The sequence below is a fragment of the Moschus berezovskii genome, chromosome 5 (genome assembly GCF_049115385.1).
Source record: "Moschus berezovskii isolate FMDL1 chromosome 5, NW_MosBer_1.0, whole genome shotgun sequence".
NCBI lineage: Eukaryota > Metazoa > Chordata > Mammalia > Artiodactyla > Moschidae > Moschus > Moschus berezovskii.
The window spans coordinates 25,072,645-25,089,944 of record NC_142464.1 but is presented as its reverse complement, the minus strand read 5'-3'; the positions used below and the strand labels follow the sequence as shown (position 1 = coordinate 25,089,944).

Genomic DNA, 17,300 nt, shown 5'->3' with positions numbered 1-17,300 from the left:
TCTGCCATAAGGGTGGTGTCATCTGAATATCTGAGGTTATTGATATTTCTCCCGGCAATCTTGATTCCAGCTTGTGCTTCATCCAGTCTGGCATTTCACATGATGTACTCTGCATAGAAGTTAAATAAGCAGGGTGATAATATACAGCCTTGATGTACTCCTTTCCCAATTTGGAACCAGTCCATTGTTCCATGTCTGGTTCTGTTGCTTCTTGACCTGCATACAGATTTCTCAGGAGGCAGAAAAGGTGGTTTGGTATTCTTATGTCTTTCAGAATCTTCCACAGATTATTGTAATCCATACAGTCAAAGGCTTTAGTGTAGTCAATGAAACAGAAGTAGATGTTTTTCTGGAACTCTCTTGCTTTTTCTATGATCCAACAGATGTTGGCAATTTGGTCTCTGGTTCCTCTGCCTTTTCTAAATCCAGCTTGAACATCTACACATACACAGTTCATATACTGTTGAATCCTAGCTTGGAGAATTTTGAGCATTACTTTGCTAGTGTGTGAACAAATGAGTGCAATGTGCAGTGGTTTGAACATTCTTTGGCATTGCCTTTTTTTGGGATTGGAATGAAAATTGACCTTTTCCAGTCCTGTGGCCACTGCTGAGTTTTCTAAATTTGCTGGTATATTGAGTGCAGTGCTTTCACAGCATCATCTTATAGGATTTGAAATAGCTCAGCTGGAATTCCATCACCTCCACTAGCTTTGTTCATAGTGATGCTTCCTAAGGCCCACTTGACTTCACACTCCAGGATGTCTGACTCTGGATGAGTGATCACACCATCATGGTTTTCTGAGTCATTTCTTAATGACTCTCTTTTGTATATAGTTCTGTGTATTCTTGCCACCTCTTCTTAATGTTTTCTGCTTCTGTTAGGTCCATAGAGTTTCTGTCCTTTACTGTACCCATCTTTGCATGAAATGTTCCCTTGGTATCTCTAATTTTCTTGAAGAGATCTCTAGATCTCTAGACAATTACAGCTGTCCCACCATGAAATAAGCACCTAACCATAAACTGCCTTGGATGATCTCATGGTGATGTCATCCAAAGGATATCTGCTAAGACTGCAAAATCAGACCCATCTGTTCAGTTGAACTCTGAGAAGCTGTGCTTCTTAAAAGTTTCTTCCCATAAGCAAAACACAAGGACATTTGAATTCCATTTTTGAAGGCAAAAAATTTAATATATTTCATCTTATTATACATTTCCCCTAAATTACAATGTCAATAGCTGCAAATATATTCTGCTACAAAGCTTTCTGTAAGAAATATCTCTATAAGAAAATACATCTCATTAACATTTCCTGTAAATAAATTACTTCAAATAATCATTTTTGAAGGGATGTACATAAGGGAAATAATGCAGAAACCAGATTTTAAATGTAATTGTTGTATAGGAAATGTTTCCCTGAAATGTTTCATTTTCACGTTGCTAAGCTTATAGAAACCTGTTTGTACAGACTTTGTTCTTAAATTTTGTTTTAACAGACATGTGGGGAAAAATGCAGATCTTAATCATACTAGTGAATGTATGTGGGAAAGTGAAATTCTTAATAGACATGCAGGCTCAGGTTCAGTTTCTACTGGGAGAACCTGAATTTGAGACTGCAAATGAGATTTAAGTAAACAAAAACTATGGAGTGATTTATAGTCTATAAAAGAAGAGGTCCAAACTAAAAAGTATAAGATAACTTTTTGGCTTTAATCTCTAGACATAATATTTAGAACTCAATAGAACTGAATAAAGTAAAAAGTAATAAAATGGATGTAAAAATTTAGAACCTGTGGTTTCTATAGATTAGCAAAATGTAGATTTTACAAGTTATCCCATTTCTAATTTTTAATCTGTGACTATAGAAGACAGAAACTGTATCTTTGGCCAAAAAAAGCTGTTGCAGAAAGAGTTGATGCTGAAAAAAGTCAGATGGTGCCAGCAGCCAGTTAGAAAGCAGCTTACCAAGAACAATGGAACCTTACTATCCTAACTGTCTTGGAGTCCATTTAATGAGACCGCCTCAAAATAAGATGATTTTATGAGCTCAGAAATAGAAATATTTTGAGGTCAAGTAGTTACCTCACACTGAACTCATCTGCATAGTAAATATTGTGATAGCAAATCCCATGGACAACTTCCATGTAGGTTGTGTAGCCTTGGACTTCACATATGAAAAGTCAGCTTGTGCTTCAAACATATGATCCGTGTGTTACCAAAACTGGACAAAGTTTTCCCCATTTCCTTGCTGTGTTTCAGTGCAGAACAGATATATCTCATTTATTTTATCATTTTTACTATACTGCAGAGTATATGAAAAGTAAATGTCTAGTTCTATCTAACATAGGGAATGCCAGAGCTTTGAATAATATGATCCAGTAACTTTTACTTTGGGCATCTTAAAGTTTTTACAACCTGAAAATTCTGCTCTGTGTTATTCATGATGAATATAATTTGGAGAATAAAATGAGTGGGAATAACCCACAATCAAGAGATGCAATTTATATCCTCTAGAAATCTGAATGGATTATTTTAGTCTTATTCTACTGGTTCTTATTAATTGTAGCTGAGATTAAACTTTTCAAAAATATAAACAAGCAGCTTAAGGAAAACAAGGTTTGTTTGTTTTCTTTTCTCTGAAGCTCTTAAAGACCTGTCATTATTTTGAAATTATTTTGAAAATATTGACTGCTTTTTTCCTACCAATGTCTTTAATTGAGCAGTAAGAAGTATTGTTCCAAATTAAAAGGTGATTCTATGTTGCAGATTCTCTATGCTCCACACTTTTATTTCCCATGAAACAATTCCTCTTTTCGTGTTTTAGAGCCTGTTGTATGCCGGGTATATGGGGAGTACTTTGTTTAAATAGAAATAGGGCTTTACGGTTATTTTTTATAGGCAATCACCACTGTGAAAGAAATTGATCCTCCAGCACAAACCTAAACTCCTGGAAAGTCACATGGTATTTATCAGTAATCCCTCTGTGTGCATGTTATTTATTTATTTATTTTTGAGTCACGGCATCTTCACAAATGTGTACATTATTTACATAAACAAGTTGCATGATGGAAAACACACTTGTCACCCTTTCTGATCTTCCATTTCCTTTTTCTTTGATCTATGTTCTTATCATATTCCTCATTTTACCCCTTCTTCTGAAATCCAAATCCTACTCTCCACCATGCTATAATGCATTAAATACATGGATTCACAGTCTGCTCCTGATGCTTGTCCTCAGAGGTGGTCATATTTTCTGACAGACATGGAGTCTGGCTTTGGAGGAGTAGGTGGCATCTTTCCATACTTTACAAGTTAGGCCTTTTGCGCAGTCACACCGCTGGAAGATTTCCAGCCCATGTGAGCCCTTCTTGCGCTGCTTGGTACAGACTTCCCCCTGATGGAGCACTGGTTTGCAGATTTTGGTCCAGAAGTGACGAGCACAGCAAAACCCTTCAATGCAGTCTAATGATCGTAGACAGGGATCTCCTTCATGTCCTAAAGAAATGATGATCAAAAGATTTTACCATGACACTGTAGGAGAAAAAATCTACTCTGCAATCAGAAGCACCTAAAATATTTGTACATATACTATCTTCCTATATTCCGTGATGTCTTAAAGTCATATCAGTTGACATTCCCTCTAATCATGTGAACCAATTATCATCTCTCCATTTTTTGCTGTCTGAATATTAAATTTAATGAATAGCTAGGATGGGGCTGCATCTTCTCTTCACTTTGGTATGGTGTGATCTTTTAGATATTTCTGTTTTGTGTTGTTGTTTACTTAGGTGAATGACAATAAGTAAAAAGAAATGCCTTCTATTTAATTTGATACCTTCTTGGAAAGAGTAAACAAACTTTGAGTCAAGAAGGCTGAAGTTGTCCATACCTCCTAACGCCAGGTATCAGTTAAAATCTAGCCAGGAAAACAGAAGCTGAGTATTCAAAAGAGAAGATATTAAATGCAGAGAATGGGTCACACAGGCAGTGAGTTGCGAGGCTAAGAAGCACCAGAGAATGTAGAGCAGCACCGCAGGAAGCCAGCACCACATTTAGGCTGGAGGATCCAGAGAAGCTGGTGATGTCAGGATGGGGCAAGGGCAGGGGACTGGAATCCCGGCAGGAACTGAGGCCCCGAGGAGGCACAGCTCTGCCAGAAACGCTCCCAGAGGCAGAGAGAATCTGTCGGCCTTTCCCGCTCCTCTGTCTCTCAATCTCTCACCACAGCCAAACTCACGCGGCTGGAAGCCACCTGACAGGGAGTCTAGGCAATGAAGTCTGTGAAATGCTATGATACAGAGTGGAGCAGAGCAAGGGCAAACAGCCCCAGGGTCAACCAAGAACCCATCCAAAAAAAAATCACAGGAGCACAGATCTGGGAATTCAATTCAGTGAAAGGATGAAGTCAGCAGACAGCACCCACATGTCACAGTGGGGTTGATGTGTAGCCTGCAAGCTTTTTTGTCATCTTCCAGATTGTAAATACTTCTGACTTTTTAGGCCATGTGATCTGTGTCACAACTCTTCATTCTGCTCTTGTATCACAAAAGCAGACAAAGATGATGCCTAAGTGAATGGGCAGGTCTGTGTTATGATAAAACATTATTTACAAAAACTGGCAGCAGGACAGACTTGGCTCATGGGCTGTAGTGTGCCAAGCCTGGTCTAGAAGGTTAGCTGCCATCCTGGATGTCACCAGTCCCACTGTGTGAATGTGGGCACAACTCACTAGCCATCACCTTTTCTTGCTAGCTGCCATCAGGAAATTACACATATAATTAGCTAATAGTAATTAATAAATTAGAAACTGTACTGTAACATAGATTATCTGTCAGAATAAAGATGGACACTCATGCACTAACAACTTCTCAGACAGCTCACCGGGTACAGAATCTGCCGGCAATGCAGGAGACAGAGGAGATGCGGGTTTGATCCCTGGGTCAGAAAGATCCCCTGGAGAAAGAAATGGCCACCCACTCCAGTATTCTTGCCTTGGAAATCCCATGGAAAGAGGAGCCTGGTGGGCTACAAGTCCCATGGGGTCACAGAGTAGGACACGACTGAGCGACTAAGCGTGCATGTACTAACAAATGCATGTGATTTCAGTGGGATAGAAATAGGAGATATGGGTAAAGGACTAGGCATTCAGGAAGTGTAGACGAGGGCTGGTTGAAGAGGAATCACTAGTCACTTTAACCCTATTGACAGAGTCATTAGTATTCCAGGCTGGACTAATAGGTCAGATATTTTGTAGGATACTAGCTCCACAGAAGGTAAAAATATGGGGAAGTGGTTTTATGGTTAAGTACACTAGAGAAATACAGTGTCTAAAAAAGTTAAACTGTTTTCCTCATTGCTAAACTTCTCAGAGCCTTCAATATATCAGTGTTTATTTTAAAGTTCCCAAAGTGGGCAGATACACTATTACAAAACTCTTGAACACACAGGCTCGTTTAGTCATATAATGTCTTGAAAGGAACAGTGCTCCACAGAATACATTTGCAAAAGCCTCTTTTAAAAATATAGGTATTTCTACTTTTCAAAATTTTACTATTAGTGAGTAGGCTTACCAAATATTGTGACACAAGGAAGGGAATTTTTATGGGCATACGTAATCCCTCTAGAAACCAATTATTTTTGGAAAATTGGTTTATGCATAGTATATTACCTGGTCGTTTAGTGAAATAAAATTTCTGAATCTGCAAAGGTGAGAAAAGGACTCTAAATCTTAGTAATTTAATCTTATGGCAGCAAACATTTTCTCATTTATGTTTTGGAATGCTTTATTCTTGATTATTGGAGGAAATGGCAACCCACTCCAGTGTTCTTGCCTGGAGAATCCCAGGGATGGCGGAGCCTGGTCGGCTGCTGTCTGTGGGGTCGCACAGAGTCGGACACGACTGAAGTGACTTAGCAGCATTCTTGATTATGGAAGAGAAATGCTTGTGTAAAAGATTTATTCTAAATATCCTGTAAAAAGGCTGAACTGTTTAGAAAATGGCATGGTTAACTGGAGTACCACAATTCTTGTCATATGTATTTCTCACAATTTAAGATCTCCGAGAAACCTCTAGCATCCTCAAAATTGAGAAGAAATGCAGTTAAAATCTTACTATTACAGTAACTTCCCATTACTGGTTTTTTTTTTTTTTATCAAATTGCACTCAGAAGCAATGGAATTAATTATCTACATTTCTCTGGAGCTACAGCTATCCCCACCTTTTATATGTGACAGCTTAGTGTGAGGTCTTCCTAGGTTCTGCCATCCCAGGTCGTGGTTTGAGTGATGGCCGTGGTTCCGATCTCTGTGCCGAGTGCTGTCCAGAGCTGGGATATGAGGGGTTAAGATGCTCTCGGTGACTGGGATGCAGATACCTGGAGATGGTCAGATAATTAGTTAGACTTGTTCAGTTCTATAAAGTGTGTTTCTTATCCAAGTATTCTCCCAATGTGAAGTATGAGGCCATGTATCTATCATCTATCTAGACTGGGGAACTCAATAGTTTGGACCTAAGCCAGGCTTTCTTGATTTCAGTCTTGCCAGTCTCATGACCAAGTGACCTTAGGCAAAAATAGGGATAAAAACAGAATTCCTTTCATGAAGTTACTGTGAATACATAGGAAGAGTTTAGAATAGTGACAGAGTGAAGTATTATCAAATCTTAGTAGCTTAAAACTGTCTGATCAGACATCTGTGTTCAGGATCAAGGTTCCTTTTTTAATCAAAAATAAAATCCGCATCTACACTGCAAATATCTCTAATGGATGAGGTCTTCTTCCCTTCGCTTCTTGTCCAGGGTACTCTCAGTAGGACCAGGCCCACAGATCAGGAACAAGTGTAGGAATATGAGCCTGATTATGATGTTTTGCATGACTAATTGTGTTTCTGATCACGTTCTGCAAGTATTTAATTGTTTACAATGTGTTGGAGGTTCTTCATTTCATCATCAATGATGAACTGTCTGCCCATAAGGTCACTGAGATTGGGTGAAGGCCGAGTAATAGACTTCTATGTTTCCTTTTGGAGGAAACAATCACTCTATCAGCATTTGTGTGTGCCACAATGTGGGGCTTTCAAAAAAGGACACCTTGAGTGTGAGAATCAAGGTATGAAATTGGTATGAAAATGAAAACAAACTCACAAGTGTGTTGCTGAACCACAGGTTTCTGTCTTTGGTTCCTTTGCACATATTCGCTTGAGTGTTCAGTGGAATATAACATGTAGCTATTTATATGCAATATTTCAACATGGCAAATCCTAAATCAGCATAGATTATAAATTACAGCAGGTGATCAGAACCCAGGAAAACTAAGATTTGAGAGGGACAGTAAAGCACTCGCCTGCAATGCAGGACACCCAGGTTTGATCCCTGGGTCAGGAAGATGCCCTGGAGAAGGGAATGCCTACCCACTCCAGTATTCTTGTTTGGGAAATACCATGGACAGAGGAGCCTGGCAGGCTCCAGTCTATGGGGTCGCAAAAAGTCAGACACAACTGAGCTACTAGTATACACACACCAGATAGTCTTATACATTTCTAAACCCTGATCCCATTCCTGCCAGTTTGGAAGTCTCCTTACATTTTAGAAGTATGACTAAGGAGAAGGCAGTATAACTTGGTATCCAGGTTTCCTACATGAAAGGAAAGAGGCCCATCAACACTGAATTAGACCTTTACCATTATTGCAGCGGGTCCCAGGACAACACATGCCATCTCTATGGCAGCGCTTCTTTTTCCTTCGACACAGCATGCAGGCCGACGATCCTTGGTGAGGACTGTGGCAGTACCTCCCAACTTCACATTCCTTATCACTGCTACAAGGGTAGGCCTGCCATGAAGTAGAGCAACACCAAAAGCAAAGATTAAATCTTTTAAGCAAAAAGCTATTGCACCAAATTGTGATGGAAAATCAGAATGTTCCCCTCCTCAAAGGAAATATACTATTTAATAATGTTCTGAGCAGAGGCACTACGTAGTAACAATTACTTAATTAAGGGCTTTATAAACATTGATTGTTGATGGTGATGACAAAGATAAAGTTGACAGTATTCATATATTTTCAATGACATGACTTTGGGGTTAGATTTTATTTTGATTAGTAGAGCCCTAAAGAGTGACTCCAGAGGCTCAAAAAATAGCTGTAATTGTTATACTGCCACTGATTTAAGGTGTAAATGAAACGGCCTAGTCACTTTTTTTTTTAACCCACTGAACTAGCATAAGGAGAAGGTTACATAAAGCAACAATGGGCTGTGCTAGCATCCAAAATACATCTCCTGCCCATTTATGGAGCAGATATTTTAAGAGTGATTCCTCAGTTCCTGCCTGTTAGGAACACACAGAGATGCTTCCCGAGAGTTTGAAGCAATGAAATTTCGGGAACAAAGAATTCAAGGAGCAGCATCTTCACTCCAAACTCAGTGATGAGCAGCAGCAGAATCCTGAGTGGTCAGAGCATGCTAAACTCCAGTTATATCATTATGTTCTCAGGAAACAGAAAAGCGGACTTGTGACACACACAATAGCCCTATAGGCTACTAATACAGAAAGGACTTCTGCTCCTACATTTCTCTACCAAGCTGTTGATTCAGAAGGCTACTTAAGCAATGTCATATATTATCTCCAAAAATGCATTTATATATACTCTCCAATTATATATTCCTTGTATCTAGGAAATTACTGGAATGCTTAAAATGTCCCTGTTTTCAGAGACTGAGAATTGAGAAACAGAAATATCACACCACACATCAAATTAACTCACATTTTGAGGCATGTTGACAGGGAGACTTATTTGGAAGTCTTTTTTATTGCTGTGGGTAGTTCATTTTTTCCCTACTTTTCACAGTAATTCATTTTTTAAAATTGCAAAATAAAAAATAAAAAAAAGTAATGTAGTTTTTAAGTAAGCATAAATGATAGGACTAGAAAACTATGGGATAATGTTTTTGTGACTCTCAAATAATTAGTATGGTTTGAACGTTTTACTTTTGAAATGAGGTTGATGACTTTACCCTGCATGCACTGCTTCTCCCTTCCCCCCACCCCTCTATTTCTTCCATCGCCTTTTCTCCCGGGGCCTTCCTCCTGGGTATGTTTGTATGCGTTCAGACCCCTTGTGTTTTCCATTCAGATCTGATCATGTTAGAAAGAAGAAGTAAGTGTGAAGTTGATGTGTGACTCTGGAAACTTTACATGTTATTTGATGAAAAAAGATAAACCTTTAACATCATTACAATTTACTTTTACCCTCAGAAGAGAACAGAAAATAGAAAAACCTCTAACTTCAAACTGAAAAGTGTTCTTGAAGCATTGCACACTGGCAATATTTGATGCCCACTTTTATATGTGAAGCCAGATAAAACTATAAAATTAATTTGGATATTGCTGTCCCATTCTGTAACTCCATCATTAGGCTTAAGAAAGAATCTGAATGAACTTGAATTCAGAGTGTCGGGCCACTTTCCAAGAGTCCAGGACTGATGACAACAAAACAAAGTCACTTCCTGACTTGCTACACTCTTTCCCCCCTGAGCACTTTACTGTCTTCATATTTAAACCCATTAATTTTAACTGAAATACACTTCACATGTTTCTGACTCATTTACACTTATTTCACCAAATTGTTTTGCAAGAAACATTTGATGTATCACAAGGATTTTTGTTTTTTTTTTTCTTTCTTTCTCTCCTCAAAAATAGGACATGTTCTTTCAATGGAAGTAAACACATACCACCTAAAACATCATGTGTAATTCAACTCAAACAATGACTCTTCAAGGGATTTTGAATATAGAGAAATACTTGATTCCATTCCTAAAAAAATAGCCTGTATAGTAGAAAGCAACTTATTTTCTAGAAGTTGAAGTTCATTTATGCAGAAAATTAGAGAAAGCACATTATCATCTTCCTGTTCTCAGTTGATGGGAAATGGAAAATACTTGGTGGAAAATATTTGACACTGTTACAGAAAGCAGAATGCACAGTAGTACTTTGTGAATGGGATCACAGTAAAATTCTCACCAATTTTTCAGAGGAGCGAGTCCAGTGTATCTTTTATTGAACTAGAAACGATATAGGCAGAAGTATGCAGGAACTTTTTTTTTAATGGAAGGTTATTGTTCATGTGAACTTGTCCTTGGGAAGGAATCCCAGAACATAATATTAAGGGAGGTTCTTTGACAAAAATAAGTTTTTAATAATTGAAATACAAGGTTATATTATATAGTTTCTAGTATGCTTATGGAACTCCTGGCTCCAATAAACAGCATTTATATATGAATAAAATCAAGAATAGATGAGAAAAATTGATTGAAACAAGTTATAGGGAAAGCAACTGATATTTGGGGACATGCTTTGTCTTCTGAAAATCAGTGTCCCTCAGGATGGATCTAGTCAGCAGTAAAGTTTACTTGATGTAACCATTAGCAAGAAAATGCAGAACATTAGAAAACACGACTCTGACTGGTTAAAAGGGATTCTCGTGTTTTTGGCCTAATGCATTATTTTTCAGTGGAGTTTTAAACTCAAGTATGAGGGTTCTGCAGTTTGCTATTGAGTTTTTCCTGAACATTCAGTTCAGTTCAGTCGCTCAGTCGTGTATGACTCTTTGCGACCCCATGGACTGCAGCATGCCAGGCTTCCCCGTCCTACATTAGTCCCTTTTAACATGTCTGGAAATGGTATCATATTAGGCAAGAGAGGGAGGAAGGGAGAGACAGAGAAGAAAAGCACATAGTTAACATAGTTATGGAGAATCCTGAAGAAGTGATGACTTTTGGCAATTAACAAACCCACTGAAGGGACTTATATACTTTAATAAAAGTGTCATTCAGAAACTTTCCCATGGAAAAGTACTTTCCTTTATTTTGGCCTCCAAAGGTCCCGTTTAATGATGATTTTTACATTTGAGCACCTGAGTCTAAGTTTCCACTTAACAAAAATAATAATATGTGTCTCTGGTTCTTATTTTATAAATGAGTAAGAAGACTGATTCTCTTTGCCTGATATGGAAATTATTAATAGTGAATTTCTTTGGCTCTTCATTCACTTGACTTTAAGTGAACGGTATAAGGAACAGTGACAGTCTGTGTGGATGTCTAGAAATCAAATGAAAGAATTAGAGACTTTATACATGCCTATCCTGTATTAATATTTCCAAAACTGAATCAGAAATCCAGTTCCCTGAGCATCAAGGAATACGCGCCTTCATGCAAAATCATTCATGACTTATCCTCAGTCACACTTAGGGGCTGAATTCATTTGCAAGACCTAATAATAGCAGAAGATAGGCCATAAATTAAGAAAGCATGAGAGCTGTCCCTGATCAAGCCAAAAAGCAGAGAAGTTTTGCCCAAACCCCCCCCCCCCCGCCTTTTAGACTAAAAACACAGTGGTTCCCATAAATAGAAGTGCTAGTTATCATTAGCACGATGCCATGGACTAAAATAAGAATGAACACATTGGACACAGCTTGAAAATAATGTCCATCAGAAGTGAGCATTTCTTGTTTAGTATAAAGGGTATTTTTTAACATCGGTTTACTCTGTGCTACTCTGGAACTTTTCTTTACAGTTTTGGCAATGAAGTGAAGAGGGTAAGTAAGCGGCAGAGAAGTTGGGGATCAGAGCCCTGCCCTGGGTTGCAGACTTCACCATAAGGTGTCACGACTGATCTTTTAATGACTGTGGAGGCACACATAGAAAAGGTATTTGAATGGTGACCAGTGTGCTGAATTTAGAGATTAGGAAAATAAACTTGGCCACTTCTCTTTCTAGAAGCCTCCAAATACCAACAGCATGTCCTGCTGCAGCTGTTGGAAAAACAGAATACTGGCAGAAAACAGACAAGACAACAAACAATGTTTTCTCTTTCCATCTTTTTGACAACCGTTTTGTGGCTGTTTAAATTCAGTGTAACCAGAGTTATAAGCAAAATTCCATCATGCAAATAATGATAAATAATATGCTAATGAATAAAATAAAATGTTACTGCATCTTCTTAAATGACTGAGCCTCTTTTTTCCCTATTATTCTTAAAACTGCAGAAAGAAAAGGCTTATTAAATCAAGACTTAGATTTAGGGCTGAGTATATTTATTTTACTTTTCAATTACTGCCCATCCCTTACAACCTTCTCCCTACCAGTGCAGCAGTGAAGTGATTATGAAATGAGAAGTTTCAGGTATCTCAGCAGCAATGACTACTTTTTATAGACCTTTTGCCACAAGTAAAACCTTAGTTTAACTCCCAAGCTTTCGAAACAGTGGCACTGTCCCTGTTTAATAAAGGGGGGAAAAAAGAAGAGAGAAACATCACAAAGTTTTCATGTGGGCGAACCACCCATCCGGATTCTTGCAAGACCGTCCTAGTTTTGTTGTTGTTGTTTTACTCGGGACAATCCTTTATCCCCGCAAGCACTGTTTGTAACAATCTTGGAAGTTTTCTGGAGCCAGAAAAACGTCATCAGCTGGGCAGGCAGAAGAAAGCCTGCAGGGGGACAACCCAGCTGTGGGAATGAAAAACATTTGAAGCAAGTGGATAGAGGGAGGTAGCCGAAAGGGCTGGGGACTAGAACATGTCTGAGGTTTTAAAGAGAACACAGCAAAGGGTTGGCGATTGCATTTGGGAAACCAGATCAGACTGGCTTCCTCTCAGTCTGATCTTAGGGAAAAGATTAATTTCCCTTGTCATGACATTCTGCATGATAGAGCTATATTTCGATGAGCATGCAAAATATGCTACTCTTTAAAGTGGTTGTTTCAGACTCATACCCTAACATTGCAACTGCAGGAGGCGCAGGGTGATGTAACTCAATCTGTGCGGTTGTACACTTCATGCCAAAGGCTAGGCAATTTGATCTTTTCCTTTGTCCACAATTACCTCTAGAGGACAGGGATTTACTAGATGCATCTTTGAGGATTCCTGAACCTAAGGCCAGGAGAATTGAGTTGTATTAACTTTGAGGGGAAATTTTCAGATACTTCATGACATTCTGGATGTGTACCATAGTTTCTTAAGGCAGCTGCTTGGATATTCCTTTAGTATTAAATAATTACTTATTCAGCTTTTATTTATTGAACTCCAACTATAATACAGAAACTAAAAACTATATTCTGTGATCTGCAAATCACTGCCCCTAAAATAATTTTGAAAAACATGCATCATCGCATGCATTTGATGTGTAAAATGTTTCAGTGTAAGTTTGTTTTATTAAGATATAATGTTAAACATTTTATAAGATGAAGTTCACAGTAATTTGTCATGATTCAATAAAATATTGCGCAGTGCAGCCTGATCATAAATGCATCCTGATCCTAAAATAAATCACAATGTATTTATCAGTAGATATTCTTCCTTGAGAGAGATAATCTTAGAAAACATTCAATTAAAATTTAAAATGCACAAGTCATCACAACTGTTTTGAATGTTCTATATCCAGAACTTTCCAACTAGAGCCAAGACTCAAAAAAAAAAAAAAAAGAATGATAAGAGAAGGACATTTAAAGTTACTCAGCAATTAAAAAGAATACATTAGAATCAGTTCTAATGAGGTAGATGAAACTGGGGCCTATTATACAGAATGAAATAAGCCAGAAAGAAAAACACCAATACAGTATACTAACGCATATATATGGAATTTAGAAAGATGATAACGATAACCCTGTATACAAGACAGCAAAAGAGACAAAGATGTATCAAACAGTCTTTTAGACTCTGTGGGAGAGGGTGAGGGTGGGATGGTTTGGGAGAATGGCATCGAAACATGTATATTATCATATTGTGAAACGAATCGCCAGTCCAGGTTCAATGCATGATACAGGATGCTCGGGGCTGGTGTACTGGGATGAACCAGAGGGATGGGATGGGGAGGAAGGTGGGAGGGGGGTTCAGGATGGGGAACACATGTACACCCGGGGTGGATTCATGTCAATGTATGGCAAAATCAATACAATAATGTAAAGTAATTAGCCTCCAATTAAAATAAATTAATTAAAAAAACATAAAACATAGCACATAGCACATGAATAAATGTGATTAAATAATTAAAAAATTAAATAAAAATAAAATGATGAAGAATATGTAAATTGACCAAAGAGAAAAACCTACAACCAAGAATACCAAGTAAGGCTCTCATTCAGGCTCTCACTCAGATTCGAGAAGAAATCAAAAGCTTTAAGAGAATTCAGCACCACCAAATCCACTTCACAACAAAAACTAAAGGAACTTCTTCAGGCAGGAAAAAAAAAAGAGACCAGAACTAGAAAGATGAGAATCACAAATGGGAAAGCTCACCAGTAAAGGCAAATGTACAGTAAAAGTAGGAAATCATCCACACACAAATACGATATCAAAATCAGCAAGCATGAGAATAGGAAAGCACAAATGCAAGAAATGAGAAACACATTTGAAATTAAAAGACCAGCAACTTAAAACAACCGTGTGTGTGTGTGTGTGTGTGTGTGTGTGTGTGTGTGTGGACTGCTATATCCAAACCTCATGGGAACTGTAAACCAAAAAACTACAATAGACACACACAAAAAGAAAAATCAATGCAAACACAACTCTATAGAGCATCAGTGTCATCAAACCATAAGACGAGAACAAAAAGAAGGGAAGAACAAAGACCTACAATAACAAATCCAAAACAGTTTTTAAAATGGCAATAAGAACATACATGTCAATAAGTACCTTAAATATAAATGGATCAAATGCTCTAACCGAAAGACATGTACTGGCTGATTGGTTACAAAAACAAGTTTTGTATATATGCTGCCTCCAAGAGACCTACTTCAGGCTGAGGGGCACAGACAGACTGAAAGTAAGGGGATGGAAGAAGGTATTCCATGCAAATGGGAATCAAAAGAAAGCTGGAGTAGCAGTACTCATATCAGACAAAGTGGACTGTAAAGACTGTTACAAAAGATAAGGATAATGTAATACATAATGATCAAAAGATCAATCCAAGAAGATAAGAGAAGGAAAGAACGTGCCTTTCTGTGTTTAGAATGTCCTGATCAATCACTAAGGATATCTTCGTTAAACCAATATTCTGAATTCTATTTTAGTTTGTCACCAAAAGTGTTTTTTTTTTTTTTAACCTCTGACTAATGCTATCATTAATCTGACTAAATGATCAAGATTTGGAATGTGTGACAGTTTTGCCTTTTCATACTGTTATGGGGTTATAAATGAAAGAATACTAAAGTGGTTTGCCATTCACCTCTCCAGTGGAACATGTTTTGTCTCTCCACCATGACCCATCCGTCTTGGGTGGCCCTACATGGCATGGCTCATAGTTTCACTGAATTAGACAAGGTTGTGATACATGTGATTAATTTTCTATAATTGGTTAACATTGGTTAGTTTTCTGTAATTGTGGTTTTCATTCTGTCTGCCCTCTAACAGATAAGGATAAGAGGCTTATGGAAGCTTCCTGATGGGAGGGACTGGCTATGGGGGAATCTGGGTCTTGCTCTGATGGGCTAGACCATGCTCAGTAAATCTTTAATTTTCTGTTGATGGGTGGTATATTACACTGAAAGATGAACTCCCAGGTCCATAGGTGCCCAATATGCGACTGGAGAAGAGTGGAGAAATAAATGCAGAAAGAATGAAGAGGCCGAGCCAAAGCAAAAACAGTGCCCAGTTGCGGATGTGTCTGGTGATGGAAGTAAAGTCTGATGTTGTAAAGAACAATATTGCATAGGAACCTGGAATGTTAGTGCCATTAATCAAGGTAAATTGGAAGTGGTCAAATAGGAAATGGCAAGAGTGAACATTGACATTTTAGGATTAGTGAACTAAAATGGACTGGAATGGGTGAATTTAATTCAGGTGACCACTATATCTACTACTGTGGGCAAGAATCCCTTAGAAGAAATGAAGTAGCCATCATGGTCAGCCAAAGAGTCCGAAATGCAGTACTTGGGTACAGTCCTAAAAATGACAGAATTATCTCTGTTCGTTTCCAAGGCAAACCATTCAGTATCACAGTAATCCAAGTATATGCCCCAACCACTAATGCCAAAGAAGCTGAAGACCTACAAGACTTTCTAGAACTAACACCAAAAAAAGATGTCCTTTTCATCATAGGGGACTGGGATGCAAAAGTAGGAAGTAAAAGATACATAGACTAACAGGCAAGTTTGGCCTTGGAGTACAAAATGAAGCAGGGCAAAGGCCAACAGTTTTGCCAAGAGAATGCACTGGCCATAGAAAACACCGTCTTGCAACAACGCAAGAGATGACTCTACACAAGGACATCACGTAAATCAGATTGATTATATTTTTCGCAGCCAAAGATGGAGAGGCTCTGTACAGTCAGTAAAACTAAGACCAGGAGCTGACTGTGGCTCAGATCATGAGCTCCTTATTGCCAAATTCAGACTGAAATTGAAGAAAGTAGGGAAAACCACTAGACCCTTCAGGTATGACCTAAATCAAATCCCTTATGATTATACGGTGGAAGGGACAAATAGATTCAAGGGATTAGGTCTGATAGAGTGCCTGAAGAACTATGGACAGAGGAGGTTCGTACCATTGTATAGGAGGTGGTGATAAAAACCACGCCCACGAAAAAGAAATGCAAACAGGCAAATGGTTGTCTGAGGAGGCCTTACAAATAGCTGAGAAAAGAAGAGAAGCAAAAGGGAAAGAAGAAAAGGAAAGATACACCCATCTGAATGCAGAGTTACAAGGAATAGAAAAGAGAGATAAGAAAACCTTCCACAGTGATCAGTGCTGAGGAATAGAGGAAAACAACAGGATGGGAAAACCTAGAGACTTCTTCAAGAAAATGAGAGATACCAAGGGAACATTCCATGCAAAGATGGGCTCAATAAAGGATAGAAACGGTATGGACCTTACAGAAGCAGAAGATATTAAGAATAGATGGCAAGAATACACAAAAAAAACTATACAAAACAGATCTTAATGACCCAGATAACCATGATGGTATGATCACTCACCCAGAGCCAGACATCCTGGTGAGTCAATTCAAGTGGGTCTTAGGAAGCATCACTATGAACAAAGCTAGTGAGGTGATGGAATTCCAGCTGAGCTCTTTGAAATCCTAAAAGATGATGCTTTTAAAGTTGCACCCAAAATGCCAGCAAATTTAGAAAACTCAGCAGTGGCCACAAGACTGAAAAAGGTCAGTTTTCATTCCAACCCCAAAGAAGGGCAATGCCAAATAATGTTCAAACTAAAAAACAATTTCACTCATCTCACACGCTAGCAATGTAATGCTCAAAATTCTCCAAGTGAGGCTTCAACAGTACATGAACTCCGTATGTGTAGATGTTCA

General features: G+C 38.3%; 1 protein-coding gene across 1 annotated transcript in view; it reads right to left on the bottom strand.

Moving 5' to 3' along the window:
• Positions 1-1,364: 1,364 nt before the first annotated feature.
• Positions 1,365-17,300, bottom strand: part of DKK2 (dickkopf Wnt signaling pathway inhibitor 2) — a 128,253-nt gene continuing 112,317 nt past the window's right edge. Inside the window, exons 2-4 of the mRNA XM_055434179.2 lie at positions 7,678-7,828; positions 6,219-6,374; positions 1,365-3,494 (exon numbers count right to left, since the gene is read on the bottom strand). Coding sequence (XP_055290154.1) covers positions 3,244-3,494; positions 6,219-6,374; positions 7,678-7,828 — 558 coding nt within the window. The 3' untranslated portion in view covers positions 1,365-3,243. The remainder of the gene's footprint in view (positions 3,495-6,218; positions 6,375-7,677; positions 7,829-17,300) is intronic.